Source organism: Ceratotherium simum, chromosome 7 (assembly GCF_057802395.1).
Source record: "Ceratotherium simum simum isolate JZ-2026a chromosome 7, ASM5780239v1, whole genome shotgun sequence".
Lineage (NCBI taxonomy): Eukaryota > Metazoa > Chordata > Mammalia > Perissodactyla > Rhinocerotidae > Ceratotherium > Ceratotherium simum.
In genome coordinates this window covers 15,291,649-15,307,398 of record NC_141906.1, presented here as the reverse complement: position 1 = coordinate 15,307,398, position 15,750 = coordinate 15,291,649, and the positions used below count along the sequence as shown (strand labels likewise).

The 15,750-nt window shown below is 44.3% G+C and overlaps 1 protein-coding gene across 1 annotated transcript; it reads left to right on the top strand.

Annotated features, from left to right (window-relative positions):
- Window positions 1-4,613: 4,613 nt before the first annotated feature.
- Window positions 4,614-11,533, top strand: LOC101403707 (calcitonin gene-related peptide 2-like). The gene is made up of 6 exons (XM_087433169.1): window positions 4,614-4,803; window positions 5,645-6,418; window positions 7,491-7,585; window positions 8,370-8,507; window positions 10,548-10,732; window positions 11,315-11,533. The coding sequence occupies exons 3-5, from the start codon at window positions 7,500-7,502 to the stop codon at window positions 10,705-10,707; spliced, it is 384 nt and encodes a 127-aa protein (XP_087289295.1). The 5' UTR covers window positions 4,614-4,803; window positions 5,645-6,418; window positions 7,491-7,499; the 3' UTR covers window positions 10,708-10,732; window positions 11,315-11,533.
- Window positions 11,534-15,750: the final 4,217 nt, after the last annotated feature.

Genomic DNA, 15,750 nt, shown 5'->3' with positions numbered 1-15,750 from the left:
TAATATGCCATTGTGTGTGTGTGTGTGTGTATCACATTTTCTTTATCTATTCATTTGTCAATGGACACAGGTTGTTTCCATATCTTGGCTAATTAAATAATGCTGCAATGAACATGAGGGGGAAAATATCTTTTCAAGTTAGTGTTTTTGTTTTCTTCAAATACCCAAAGTACAGTTGCTAGATCATATGATAGTTCTATTTTTAATTTTTTTTCTCTTTTTTTTGGTGAGGAAGATTAGCTCTGAGCTAACATCCATGCCAATCTTCCTCTATTTTGTATGTGGGATGCCTCCACAGCATGGCTAATGAGCAGAGTAGGTCTGCACCTAGGATCCGAAACCCATGAACCCGGGCCACCAAAGTGGAGCGTGTGGAACTTTATTCCCTCAGCCACAGGGCCGGCCCACTATTTTTAATTTTTTGAGGAACCTCTGTACTGTTTTCCATAGTAGCTGCACCAATTTACATTCCCACTAACAGGGCACAAGTGTTTCCTCTTCTCCACATCCTCGCTAACATGTGTTATTTCTTGTCTTTTTGATAATAAGCATTCTAACAGGTGTAAAATGATATCTTATTGTGGTTTTGATTTGCATTTCCCTGATGATTAGTGATTTTGTGCCTGTTGGCCATCTGTATGTCTTCTTTGGAAAAATGTCTATTCAGATTCTCTGCCCATTTTTAAATCCGATTGCTTTTTTTGTTGTTGTTGTTATTGAGTTGAATGAGTTCTTTATATATTTTGGATATTAACCCCTTATCAGATATATGATTTGCAAATATTTTCTCCTATTCGGTAAGATGACTTTTCATTTTGTTGATGGTTCCTTTTGCTGTGCAGAAGTTTTTTAGTATGATATAGTCCCACTTGCTTATTTTTGCTTTTGTTGCCTTTGCTTTTGGTGTCAAATCCAAAAAATCATCAGCAGGACCAATGTCCGGGAACTAACAGCCTACGTTTTCTTCTAGGAGTTTTATGGTTTCAGGTCTTATGTTCAAGTCTTTAATCCATTTTGAGTTAATTTTTGTGTATGGTGTAAGATAGTGGACCAGTTTCATTTTCTTTCTTTTGAATGGGGATATCCAGTTTTCCCAGCACCATTTGTTGAAGAGACTGTCCTTTCCCCACTGTATATCCTTGGCTTCTTTGTCCTAAATTAATTGACCACATATACATGGGTTTATTTCTGGGGTAATAAAGTTAACTTGAGCTCTGAATGTGAGACTATTGTTTTGTTGTTTGTTTTTCCCATGTTGTTATTTGTTTGCCTCACAATTGGATGCTCAATTAAAAAAGTAAGCCTTTAGCTGTAACCTTTTTAATCCTGTGGAAACTCACATAAGAATTTTCAGCCAAGGGATGAATGGATAAAGAAGACGTGGTATATACACACAATGGAATACTACTCAGCTATAAAAAAAAGATGAAATCCTGTCATTTGGGACAATATGGATGGACCTTGAGGGTATTATGCTAAGTGAAACAAGTCAGACAGAGAAAGTCAAATACTGTATGATCTTACTCATAAGTAGAAGGTACAAACAACAACAACAAACAAACACATAGATAACAGAGATTAGATTGGTAGTTACCAGAGGGGAAAGGGGAAGGGAGGAGGGCGAAAGAGGTGACAGGGCACATGTGTACCGTGATGGATTGTAATTAGTCTTTGGGTGGTGCCCATGATGTAGTCCACACAAATATCAAAATATATGATGTACACCTGAAATTTATATAATGTTATAAACCAATGTTACCTCAATAAATAATTAAATTAAAAAAAGATTTTAACCACATGTATGTTACAAAATTCAGATGAACAATAGGTGATTTATTTATAATATATATCACTTTATTATAAAAGAAGCCACGTGTTATTAAATGGGAATGTGTTATATAAACCACTATCGTGTTTCCAAAATGAAATTATTATGTGTTCAGTGAAAACTTTCTTCCCAAGTTCAGTGAAAAATGTTATGAAGTTAAGATTCTCAGGCTTATACATGCTAGCAAGTTATTATTTATAGAGCTAGACCAATACCAAGGAGAAGTAGTACTGATTTTCATCTCTGAAAACATTAGTTGGCAAATTCAAGACTTCTATGGAATTTTGTAAACACTAAGAGAATATTTGTATTGCAAAACTCATCATCATCAACCCATCCCATCCTCTCCTACATCTTGTGTAAGGAAAAATTCCATTTTTTTCAGGCGAAGTTTTATTTTGTGATTTCAAAAGTGCTGCACAGAAAACCTTGGATATTTTTACTAGTATGTAATAGAAAATTGATCAAAATTGGATTCTTACTAACTTCTCATTTCAACAACCTACTCTTTTTTTTATATGTTGTTCTCTAATTACTATTACTTGTACTGAGTTGGTAAGAACTTTGAGATTAGAGGAATAATCTTCTAGCTGGTTCTGATTATAATAAAGAACTATTTTGAAATGAAAAACCATTACACAAATGCAAGATTTCATTACACTGTCATTTTTTGAATAAAGTATTTATTGAAAGAATAGATATATTTTGTAAATATATCTATTCAGGTCTTATGGTCTATCTTGCAAAATGGTGTTATCTTCTAAATCTATATTTTGTTAAATACATTCCCATTTACTCATTAAAAGCTGTTATGGACTGAATATTTATGCCCCCCCCCTAAAATTCATGTGTTGAAACTCTACCCCCCCAATGTGATGGTTTTAGGAGGTGGGGCCTCTGTGAGGTAATTAGGATTAGATGAGACCATGAGGGTAGAACCCTCGTGAATGGGATTATTTTATTTTATTTTATTTTTGTTTATTGCAGTAACATTGGTTTATAACATTGTAAAAATTTCAGGTGTACATCATTGTACTTCTATTTCTGCATAGATTACATCATGTTCACCACCCAAATACTAATTACAACCCATCACCACACACATGTACCGAATTATCCCTTTCACCCTCCTCCCTCCCCCTTCCCCTCTGGTAACCGCCAATCCAATCTCTGTCTCCATGTGTTTGTTTATTGTTGTTATTATCTACTACTTAATGAAGGAAATCATACGGTATTTGACCTTCTCCCTCTGACTTATTTCACTTTGCATTATACCCTCAATGTCCATCCACGTTGTCACAAATGGCTGGATTTCATCGTTTCTTATGGCTGAGTAGTATTCCATTGTGTATATATACCACATCTTTATCCATTCGTCCCTTGATGGGCACTTAGGTTGCTTCCAAGTCTTGGCTATTGTGAATAACGCTGCAATGAACACAGGGGTGCATGTACCTTTACAAATTGGTGTTTTCAAGTTCTTTGGATAAATACCCAACAGTGGAATAGCTGGATCATATGGTAGTTCTATCATTGATTTTTGAGGAATCTCCATACTGTTTTCCATAGTGGCTGCACCAGTTTGCACTCCCACCAGCAGTGTATGAGAGTTCCCTTCTCTCCACATCCTCTCCAACACATGTTGTTTCCTGTCTTGTTAATTATAGCCATTCTGACGGGCGTGAGGTGATATCTCATTGTAGTTTTGATTTGCATTTCCCTGATAGTTAGTGATTTTGAACATCTTTTCATGTGTCTGTTGGCCATCTGTATATCTTCTTTGGAGAAATGTCTGTTCCGTGAATGGGATTAGACTTCTCATAAGTCATGAGAGAGCCACTTCCTTTACTCTGCTGTCTACCACGTGAGGATGCAGAGAGAATTTGGAAGTCTGAACCTGGAAGAGGGTTCTCACCAGAACTCAACTGTACTGGCACTCTGATCTTGGACTTCCAGCCTGCAGAACTGTGAGAAATAAATTTATGTTGTATATAAGCCCAAAAAAAAAAAAAAAAAGAATTTTCAGCCAGATGTGGGTCTCTGACAAGCCCTGATAAATTATCATTATTTTTAAATCAAAGAGTAGGGGAATCCAATTTAAATGAATGGAAATAAAAATTAAAGTAAGAATTTATGTGTTGTAAAATGTTTTTTTCAAGAAAGATCGTTTCAAAACTGACTCTTATGAAATAAGATTGTAAAATCAAGAGCCAAAAAGTCAAGCGACTATTTTAAAATCAGTATTTTCCTTAGTGACTTTTCGCTAGATCATGCTGTGTTTAGTTCTGAAGCCCAGATAGGTTTCAAGAACAGCTGGCCGAAATCTAAGCGATCCGCGCATGCGGAAGTCTAAAATTCTTCCTTGGATTCACTAGATAATGAGGGATAAGCTCAGGGAAAATGGTTACCCGAGTTTTAGAAAGGATTCTAGGCGTAACCTTTAATTCCCTGCCTCATTCCTGAAAACTTCGATGAGGGAATTGACTTCCCAAGCCAAATAAACCGCCACCCCGCCAGTCTGCCCTGCCAGAGCGAGTTTCAGACCCCCACTTCCCCCGCCCCGAGCTTTTATTCCCTTCCGGCAGTGCAGCCCCAGGAGTTAAGAAGGAGAAAAGTTGAATAAGGGCATCTTGGAAGTTAGGTGTCCCCCAGCCCGGAGGCCACCAAGTGGAATGGGAAGAGACGTGCCGCGGGGCAGGTGTGTCCTGGGAAATGCTGAGGCTCCTGGGGACTGAGGACTGGGGCGTGGACCGGTGGCTGGGGTCACTCACGGCACCGCTGGCGCTAGTTTCTACTTTGAGAGAACCATCTAGCTGGGGTCGTTGCCTGTCCCCCACCCCGATGCCGGGGCTGTGCTTGCCGCGCTGGGAGGATCTGTACAGCCTGCGGCGGATCTTGAATGAGCGCTCAGACCCGAAGTTCCGGGAGACAGTGCGAAGCTTCTTTCTCTGCACTCTACCCACTGAGGGCGGCAAGTAAGACCTCGGACCTTGCAGGCAGGCTTGGAGCAGAAAGCTCTGGCGGAGGGGTCCTGAAATCCGTTTGTGCAGGGTGTCGAGGTTCTGCATAATTTGATGTTATGGAGCACGCTTATCGTTGAGAGTGATTGCAGATATGGTGCGCGCAGATCATCATCATGCCGGTGTGTGCGTGCGATCCCACAAGAGACTCGGAGGCACGCTTCGGGCGCGACTGAGAGTGAACCCGGGCAGATGCCCCTGAGTGCCAGTGTCGTTTTGTGAGTGCCTGTGCTTTGGGGGAGTGGGCACATGTTTCGCACAGATATGAGTTTGTGTGTGTGGAAGAGTGCGGCTGGAACTGAGTGTGAGCATTAGTCTCGGCAGGGACTCTTCAGCAGCGTCAAGCCTGCCCTGATCTCTAGTGGAGGACTCAAGCGCAGGGGACGCGGGTGCAGGGCCGGAATCGCCCGCCACTGGGATGTCTTGGCACAAAGCAGCAGAAGTCAGTTGGGCAGTTGGGCAAATGGCTCCGGCAGGCGGACTAGTGATACGTGATGGATGGCAGGGTGGGGAGTGGGGGTGGGGGCGGAAGGAAGGGGGAGGGCTAGGGGCTGCTTGGAGGCTGGGGACCATCTGCGTGCCTTGCACCTCCCCGCTGAGGCCCAGCAGGTCGTATGTCTCCTCCTACCCACGTGACAGACCATCCAGCATGAGTCCAGGAAGCCACACAAGGTGGGGGTTCGGAAAGGATGGACCGCGATCTTACAGAATCCCCTATGTGGGCTAGGAAGCTCTTCTAGATCCCTATCTAGCTGGGGGCCAGGCACATGGCTACTAATCACAACATTTATTCAAGACAGGAATAGGGTCCCCATTTCAAAGATGACTACGGTGAGGCGCTGAGAAGTTACTTGCTCGTGACCCTACCGCCTGGAATTAGCGCAGCTGGAATTGAGTTCAGGTCTGACAAAGTTCTTGCTCTCACCTCCATCTCGTGCTTCTCAGAAGCCCTGCTCCTCTGTGGGTGATTCCAGATGCCCGAATCAGACAGGTTGCCTGGGTCCAGAATTAACGACTGCGCATTAGCCCTCCATGGCTCACATGCATGGGGGTCTAGGGTCAGACTGGGGGAGCCAGGAGTCCCTGCAGTTCTGGACCCTGCTCTACAAGACCGCAAACCTGGGGATGGAGTGGGGCTCGTGTTGAAAACCGGAACTGAACAGGCGGAACTGAACGGAACTGAACAGGCGAAATTTACCATCATGTCAAAACTGTCCTCAAATTCCTGCTCACTTGAAGGGTGATTCTCCTTGGTCACCTCCCCTCCCCTTCCATCAGTGACCTCAATGCAAATACAAGTAGGATGGTCCTGCTGGATGCCCCAGGTTTTGGACGCAAGTGGTGACACAATCCGTTGGGGCGCTGGATCCTCCCCCTAATTGGTTGCGCCGAGCTCCTGGCTCCCCCCAGACCCAGAGCTGCGGCATAAGAGCAGCAACCGGTGCTGGGAGGCATCAGAGCCACTGACCAGCTCAGGCATCATCGCTACTTCGACAGTGTCATCACCTGATGCCAAAGCTGCTGCCACTGCCACAGTCGCTGCTCCAAGCTACCCTCTATTTGCTGCCAGGTGAGCCCCGAGATTTCTGCTTAGCTGTGTGATTCTGTTTTTCTCTCCCTCTCTCTCCATTAGTCTTTCTCTTGGCTGATTTCCTAGCCCGTCTCAGAGTCTCCGTCCACTTTTCTCTGTCTCTTCTTCACACAATCTCTATTAGTCCGCGATTCATTCCGCGCTCCTGCTCCAGGTAAGACTGGACAGTCTCAATTCTGGGACACCCTGCTCTACTCCTCCTGCGCGGAGGCGGGCTCCAGTCTCACTGTCTCCCGCTGGACCCATGCTTAGTCCAATCTCAGGATGCTTTAGCTCCCCAGGCACCGCGCGCAGAGCAGGAGGCAAGAGTCGCTTTCTGCAAACTGCGCTCGCAAATCCCGTCTGGTTCCTAGTCGTCCCATGGGAAATCACAATTAGCAACCTGGGCGAGCGCAAGTGAGCTGCGACAAGGCACAACCACTGAGGGGCAGGCAGCCATTAAACGCAAGCCCTAGTTGTGAGTTCTGGGAGCTTTTTTCCCCAGTTTAAGTCTTGGGTTCCAATTTACCACTCTGCTAAGGTTCGTTCTTATAGGGGACTCTATGCCCAAGTGCAGAGCAGCTGAGCTCTGAGAATTTGGTTCTTCAGTTTCTCAGAGATCCCCACCTCAGAGATATTCCTACTCCACTTACCTTCTCCCACACAGATCACCAGGTGTGAGTAAAAGCCCGACAGAGGGAGGACAGCTCTGAGTTGTTTGTGAGAGTAGCTGTGGTGACAGGGTACTCTGAGACTGTCCTCAATGGAGATCTGGGCAATAGGTGTATGTGAGAGTGTGTAGGGTTGGCAGAGAAGGTGCTATAGACTGAGACCTCCTCACTCAGTGGTCCTGCTAGGATGCTCTTCCCACTGTGCTAAACCTGCCTGCTGCAGGCTCACTGGACCTTCCATCCACTTTGCTGATGAGGAAACAAGTGTGAAGGGAAATGACATGACCAGCCTGAAGCCAGGAAGCCAGGGAGTCACAGGCAGAGGCAAGACCGGAGCCCAGGTCTGTGGGCTCAGAGAACTTCCAACTGCTGTGAGTGGTGATGTCATTCTTCCCTTGCAGAGAGTCGTCATGGGCTTCTGGAAGTTCTCCGCCTTCCTGCTTCTCAGCATCTTGGTCCTGTACCAGGCGGGCATCCTCCAGACAGCACCATTCAGGTAAGACAGCCCTGCTAGGAGCGCACTTCCCTCCCACTGCCCCTCAGATCAAACAATTTCATGCTCTGAATTTTGGTGTGCTGATAATTTAACATCTGGCTCTCTGGGGGGAAAAATGTATGTATGTAAACCTGCTATAAGTTTATTATAAACTTTTTATGATATAAAGATGTGTCACACACAATTTACAAATAGAAATAAGATATACAATACTCTTTATTATAAAATTCATATACCTTATTGAGCGTCACAGAATGCTTTCCTTGCCCTGTAACGAACATTTGCATCTGTAGTAAACTGATTTATCTAATTCAACCATAATTTGAGAAGTGAATTGCATCCTAATGTGCTAACTACTTTGCCAATAAATTTGTTATTAAATTGGATATGTGACCTTTTAATCTGATTTCTCACCTTCATACAAATTATATTTATTAAACTTAAACTTTTTTCAGATTCAAACTGATTGTAAGTTTTATAATAATGTAAGTTTTTAAATAATGGCTGTGTTTAACACTAAGCTCATAAAATTCCTGAAAATCTAACCATCAGCTTTCACAAGCCTGGATGATCCAGTTTCAGTAAACCACTTCAAATTCACACCAGTGCCTGGCTTCTGGTAAAGCAGCATTTTTGGAAGGAAAGTGGCCTCCTGCCCTGTCCACTGGGAGCTGGGGAGGCCACATCCTCAGGAGAAGCTGCAGAACCCAGGGGTCCTGCCTGCTTATCCAGGAGGGGGCAGGCAGGTGACTGAGCCTGTATTGGGTTTCCTTTCCTTCTCCAGGTCTGCCTTGGAGAGCCACCCAGACCGTGCTATACTCACTGAGGAGGAAACTTGCCTCCTACTGGCTGCGCTGGTGAAGGACTATGTGCAAATGAAGGCCAGGGAGCTGGAGCTGGAGCAGGAGACAGAGGGCTCCAGGTGAGGCTCCCCGTCCCGCCCAGCACAGGGCATCCCCTCCCTCCTGTCATGCCCAAGAAGGCATATCCCAAGACGTAGGAGAGAACACAGCTGGACGGGAGGCCAGCAGGCTGTTCGTTCACCCCAGCTTGGGGCCCAGCTGTTCTCAGGCTCCACTGAAGACAGAGGTCAGGTGGAGAGACTATGGTTAGACCACATGTAAAAAGATCCATTTCTGAAAGCAGTTGGGAAAGGTGTGGAATCCTTCACTCTGGGAATTCGTCTTGCCCTACTAAGGAGACCTCCGAGCACTGGAAGAGTGAGGACTGGTAAGTGTGAGGGCAGCAGATGGACCCCATATATCTCAGGAAATTCTGGAAATTAGACTCCTCCTAGTTAACCTGCATATGATATTTTTTCTCACCTGCAAGGCACCTTCATTGCACATTTGCAAGGTGAAGCCAAAGGCCTTGCAGAGGGTGGGGTCGGGTAGAGCAGTGTCTGAGGTAGGTCTGGGGTCTTGAGATGTGTAGGCTCTGTGGAGATGTGCCTGTTGTCAGGGGCCAGGCACCCTTCCCAGCCCTCCCTCCCTGTGCACCCTGAGCTTGGAGACAAGGCAGCCCCTGGCCTGGCCCCAGCATTGCCCGGATAGAGGCACGTGTTGCACCTGCATCCGCCCTGAGACCTTCTCTGCAGAGCGTGAAGGACTGAGCAGTTTGTGGAATTCCAGAAAAGGCCCCAGCTTCTCCACCACAGCCCTTCCCCACACCGCTCTGGCTCAGCAAACCTCTGAGTTCTCCTAACAGACGATGTGTGAGCTGCCCTCCTGCCTGCCCCTCCTGCCCCTACTCAAATTGACCCCTCCCTCGTCTAACCTTTTGTGTGACAGCCACGGGGCAGACCCAGTGCATGGTACCATTTGGCATGTCTTTTCCCTGCAGCCTGGACAGCCCCAGAGCTAGGCAGTGTGGTAATCTGAGTACCTACGTGCCTGGCAAATACACACAGGACCTCAACAAGTTTCATATGTTCCCCTAAGCTACAATAGGATTTGGAGTGTGTGGCAAGGAAAGGGTCATGGCCAGAGGGTTGGAGAGAGACCACAGCCCTCACATTGGCATGCCCCAGGATGCCTACTCAGCCCCACCCTCTCCTTTCTAATTTCCTTTCTTGCTTCCTTCCCATAACTTGATGCGTGCAGTCCTCTCTGTTTGCTCTTCGCGCTGGTATCAATGGCTTTCTTTGTGGCAGTGAACGTCTGGAACCTCAGATTTGAGGAGAGAGAGCAGGACCTATAGGCCAGAAGAGAATCACCCAGGAAGAGATCAGAGGGAAGGGGACCACCCTTTGAGTCCCTGAGGGGATTCTTAGTCTTGCTTCTGAATGTGCCTGTCATTGGGCAATAAAAGTATATTTCCACAAAGACTAAATTGTGGTGGTTGTTGCTCTGGTCCAGGTCTCAGGCTTCATGGCTTCAGGAACACCTGTCTTAGAAGTAGCCTTAGCCTCAGGTAGCCGGATTCAGGGCATGGTGGGTGGTCTCTCTGACCAACCTCATGTAGTGAGAACAGGAGGACTAATGAGCAGATAAGCACATCCATGACTTGATGCTGGCACCTCTCTGTCTCTTCCAGGTAAGACAGGGGAATTTTCCTTTTCCTAAGAAGGAGTACTTGGTACCAGTGAATGGGATGTAGCTTCTAGACAGTCTTTAAGAATGGAGTTGGGTGTGGTACCATAATTCTCTCCAGTTTCATATGCCTGGTTGATTTTCAGTTTATTTATACGAGAAAGATTGGCTGTTATAGCTCTTTTTCCCATGGCCAGTTCCTCAGCGCCATCTTTGGGTTTTCTGGCAACTCTGGGAATTTCTACGGGGAGTGATCATGCCGTTTTCGCTAATGGCTTATGATTCTGCTGTGATCTGTGTTTAGGAAAAACCCTTAAGTTTCATTGGTGACTCTCAGAGCAGTAATTTTACCACAAATGTCCCATGGGGCAGGCTCCTGCCCTCAACTTCTCACTGACAGGCCTTCTCCTTTTCTCCATCCTGCAAATCAGCCTTACTGCTCAGAAGAGATCCTGCAACACTGCCATCTGCGTGATCCATCGGCTGGCAGGCTTGCTGAGCAGATCTGGGGGTGTGGTGAAGAGTAACTTCGTGCCGACCAATGTGGGCTCCAATGCCTTTGGCCGGCGCCGCAGGGATGTTCAGGCCTGAGGAGTGAAATGACTCCAGGAAGAAGGTGACCGCCCTCGTACTGTCAGATGGGAGGATGGATGGCCGGGTATTGCAGGGGTGCTGTCCACACTTTAACCCTCCTTGGGCCCATATGGGTAAAAAATCCACAGGAGAAGATGCCCATTCCAGTGTCTGGCGAAAGAACAGAGAGTCCCAATAGCTGAAACTACTAGAATTTGGGTTCATCTCTCTCTGTTTTTCCAGCATCTCCCTGTGACACTGAGATCATCTGCCAGGAAATATAGATTTTTTAAATTTAAAACACTATTCCCTGTAGTTATAATCGTGATTATTCTAGCACTTGAGTTTGAAAGGCAATAACATTATCTTTTTGAAGTATACACTACAGTGTCATGAACATCTGAATTCAGAGCATACACTTGGGTTAAAATACTGTGTTTGCCCTCTACTAGCTATATGACCATGGGCCACTCTCCCTGAGCCTTAGTTTCTCCATCTGTAAATGAAGGTAACAATAGTATTTACCTGCTAGCGTTAATAGAAAGAGTAAATGACATAATAGATGTCAATAGCCTCACATTTAATAAGTAACTAAATTGTAGCTATTATTTTTTCTTTCTCCTAGATCACCATGAAGCTAAACTCTACTTCCTTTAATTTGTAGTGAAAACAACTTGTAGGACAGGGTGCATGGAAGACACACCTATATGCATGCTTCTAGATACTGAAGTCACTCGTTTTTGTTTGAAATAAACTAAAGCTAAATGCAGAATAAAATCATTGTGGTTACCTAGTGTGTATCTTTTTATATTAGATTTGTCTTCAATAAATATGACGGCATGTCTGTTGGCTTATCTAGTATCAGATCTGGGCCCCATCAGCCCACCCATCAATGTTGGCAGCTCTGCTAAACCTCAAGGAGAGGTGAACTTGCTGCCTCGTGTGTGTCTGGGGATATAGTAATGCTGTGCCTCGATGGAACTCTTTGCTTAAAGAATATTGTCATTTGCGAACTTCAAGATAAAAAATGTATTTTTGATACACTTAAAAGGGGTTCCTGCTGCTATTTATGCTGTTTTTCCCAGGGCAGCCTCAGGGACCTGTGAACACTTTGTTGACCAGGCTGACTCGAATGAGGCAAAGACAACATGCTCGGGATGGGTCCTCAGTGTCCTGTAGCCTCAGTTTCTAGGGAAACATCCCATATTACAATCAGAACCCTGTGCATCTCAAAGAGACAATTCACATTTACTTTCAGAGAGTGCCCTGGTCCCCAGCCCCAGAGGATATCCCTGCACTTCTCTTTGACTCAGCTTTGCCCTTACCCATCCCTGCCTCTCCTCCCCATGAACACCCCTTCATACACCCCTTAGCTTGCAAAGCCCTTTAGAAAAATTGGCTCAGAGTTTGAAATGGGATCACAGGCTGGCAGACCTGGAAGGTCATCAGGTGCCATCCAATCCAACTGTTTTATTCTTCGAGGTGCACAGAAGAAAAGTGCATTGTTCAAGGTCTTGCAATGAGTTTAACAGACATTCATACATTTAACAAGCACTAATTGAGTGTCTGCTATATGCTTGACACTATTGAGGCAGTGAGAACGTAGCAATGAACAGACCAGACAAAACTCCCTACATTCATGGAGCTGATATTCTAATGGGGGGAGATTGAGGACGCACGCTGTGGAATCAGAGATGCTCAGTATTGGAAGGAATCTGGGATGTCATAAGTCTGATGCCTTATTTGAGGTAGGAATTTCCCAGCATCAACATCCCTATATTCTGCTGGGACTGCCAGTGACAAGCTGCTGACTGCAACTCCCAAGGTGACTGGCAGCCAGTTACACTGCTGGACAGTCAGTGAAGTGGGGTTATTTAGGTAGAAAAGTCATCCCCTTCTACCTACTGCCTCTAGTTATTTCTGCAGGAGCACAGAGAATTATGACCCTTGGTCCCATTTAGTCTGTACCCAACACAGTAGCCCAACCTTTGCTGTAAAAGGTAGATCAGACCACATGTCCCCTATGTGCAAAATACTCCATTGACTCCCCATCTTATGGAATAAACACCTGGGGCACTGCAATTGCTTACAAGTTGATCTTCCCTTCCTCTCCTCTCACCACCACCCCATTAGCCACCCAGACTCATGTCCTACTGCTTTCTCACACACTGGCATTCTTACTGTCCCTCAACCTGCATCCCCAGCACCACCCTCCTCAAGTGTTTGCACTTGCTAGTACCTCTGTGCAGAATGCTCTATCCCCATGGCCCCATTTCCTCCAGATTGCTCAAATGTCACCTATCCTGGCCATCCTTTCTGAAACTGTACCCTACCCCACCCCACCTAGGCACCCTAACTCTCTTTGTTATTTTTTTCTTCTTACCACTTGTTACTTTCTATCATAGTATATATTTTGCTTATTTATTTTGTTTATTGTTTGTAAACCCACCCCATCAAGAATGTAAGCTCCACATGGACAGGGACATGGATATATTATTAATTGCTCTATCCCCAACACGCCAAAGAGTGAACAGTGTGCCTGGTATAAGGTAGCACTCAGTAAATATTTACTGAATGAATGAGTGAATGAATGGCATTAAGTCTTCTTCCCTTTTATGTTTGGCCAACTCTCAGGTTCCCTCTAGGCCCAATTTTCTTCTGGCTAAATTGCCCAAGGGTCTTCACCTTCAGCAATTACATCACCTGGATAGTGAATCCCTCAAGTGCCTGGAGATTTCTGCAATGGCCACTGGTTATCGGTGACTCTGTTTCCTGCCTTAAGGCCTCCACAAGGACTATTTCTTCAGTTTGAACACACTTCTGACTCTGTCTTTCTCCTTCCCTGGATTAATCTGACCAGCTTTTCTTCTTCTTTCCATGCAGTAAACAAAGCAGATGGGCAGGGCGCTCTCTAGGAGTGATGCCTATGACTAGGTAGGTAAGTTCAAATCAGGAGGGGAAGTAGTGAGAAGACCCTTTTAGTCTGGGATCCAAGGCAGGTTCACCAATAAAAGAGCTAATACTGTACTAAATTCCCACCAGAACTCTGGATATTTCTCAATTGACTCAGAGCTCACATAGTGAACGAGTGTGATTAATTTGAACCCTCAAAACAAAAATAGGGTGTCTTGGCTCAGAACTCTAAGAAAAGACGTAAGGAGTACATAACGCAATCAAAGCACAACATGGAATGACAGAGACTTTTGGTATTGCTACAGCATCAGTATTTAATACTCACAATCTACATGGGCCATTGCAGGAAAAGAATGTCTTTTACTGCCAATTAAGGCTCACCCTGAACTCTCAGAGCTGAACACTCAGAGCTGTGTCTGATTAAATTACTGCTCCCAATTCTTCACTATGCCATGGTAGTATTATATAGTTTCAACCTCCTATGGTGTCATGGTGGGTGAAACTGATTTCTCTGCTCATTGACTGTGAACTTGGCTAAGTGACTTGTTTTGGCTGATGGGATATTGGTAGACACGGTGAAAGCAGAGTCTTGAAACGCATTTATGTGGTTGGGTTTTGTACTCTTGTGCTTCCGTCATCACCCTGAAAAGAACATGCCTTAGGTATCCATTGATCTACTAGCCTTGACACCAAAATGAGGCCTGTGAACCTAACCCTGTCCTGTAGCCTGGATCCACACATAGCCAACCCCAGCTGAGATCATATATAATCCTACTACAGACCCATGAGCAAGAAAAATAAATATTTGTTGTTGTAAGCCATGACATTTTGAGTTTGTTTCTATGTAGCATTTTGTGGCAATAGCTAAGTGGTATATACAATTTGAGAGTGTTATGGACTGAATCATTGTGTCCTCCCTATACTCATGTGTTGACACTCTAACACCCAATATGACAGTATTTGGAAATAGGGCCTTTAGGGTGGGTGACAGTTGAGGTTAAATGAGGTCATAAGTATGGGGTCTTAATCTGACGGGACTGGTGTCATCATAAGAAGAGGAAGAGACACCAGACATCTCTCTCTCTTTCTGAGCACACACAGAGAAGAGGACAGATGAGGACACAGTAAGAAGATAGCCAACTGCCAAGCCAGGAGACGAGCCCTCACCAGACACCATCCCTGACTTCCCCTTGATCTTGGACTTTAAGCATCCAGAACTGAGAGAAAATAAATTTTTGTTTTTTAAGACATCCAGGCTGTGGAATTCTGTTATGGCTACCCAATCAGACTAATAAGGGGCATTAGTAAATGGAATTATTTTTGCTACCACAGCTTGTTTTTTCTTCTTATTGAGATTTTGGGCTCTAGGCCAATTTGCTAAATGGCCAATTTGTCAAATTCACTTGTTTCTTTTTACTACTTCATTTTGGTTACCATTTTCATTTTGTCTTCTTAAAATCATCGTAAAGAATGTTCATTTTGAGTCCATTCCAGCCTCCTACTACTGAAACTGGATAATATATACCTTAATAAGCTAATTGTAGTTTATTTATGTAATGGATATGTATGACACATAACATAGCACTGAATATAAATATATGTATCAACTTTGGATAAATCTCACATATAATGTTGAGTGCAAAATGAAGCAAGTTGCAAAGAGTACATATTAGATGATACCATTTGAGTTTAAAACATGCAGAACAAGACTATGTAAAATTTAGGATTACATATGTATGTAGAAAAAAATATACAGTCATAAGTAGGGATTATAAACACCAGATCCAAAAAAGTGTTAATGTTGAGAAGGAGGGAAGATGTTATGAAGAGGGGTGTACAGGCATCTTCTACCAAGGTTTTGTTTCCTAAGGTTTTATTTTCTAAGCTGGGTAGTGGTATATATGGATGTTTATTATATTCATGTTTAATAGGAATAAATGCATATAAGTGTAGGTCTTTTTTAAGTTATGGCAACCTCCATAGAATTTTAAAAGAATGCATAACTTTTAACCTAGCAAAAGAGAATCTGTTTTAGTCAATGGAAAGGAGAAAAAAGACCACAAAAATGTATAGTAAATGCATCATGTGAAGAAAAATGGCATAACACATGCTTTAAAATCATCATAAGTTAGTTAAAGTCACCAAAGA

Excerpts from the sequence above, each read along its gene's own strand:
- LOC101403707 (XM_087433169.1), top strand. The coding sequence starts at position 7,500 with ATGGGCTTCTGGAAGTTCTCCGCCTTCCTGCTTCTCAGCATCTTGGTC. Across the intron at positions 7,586-8,369 it reads CTCCAGACAGCACCATTCAG|GTCTGCCTTGGAGAGCCACC; the intron begins GTAAGACAGCCC and ends TTCCTTCTCCAG. Across the intron at positions 8,508-10,547 it reads CAGGAGACAGAGGGCTCCAG|CCTTACTGCTCAGAAGAGAT; the intron begins GTGAGGCTCCCC and ends CCTGCAAATCAG.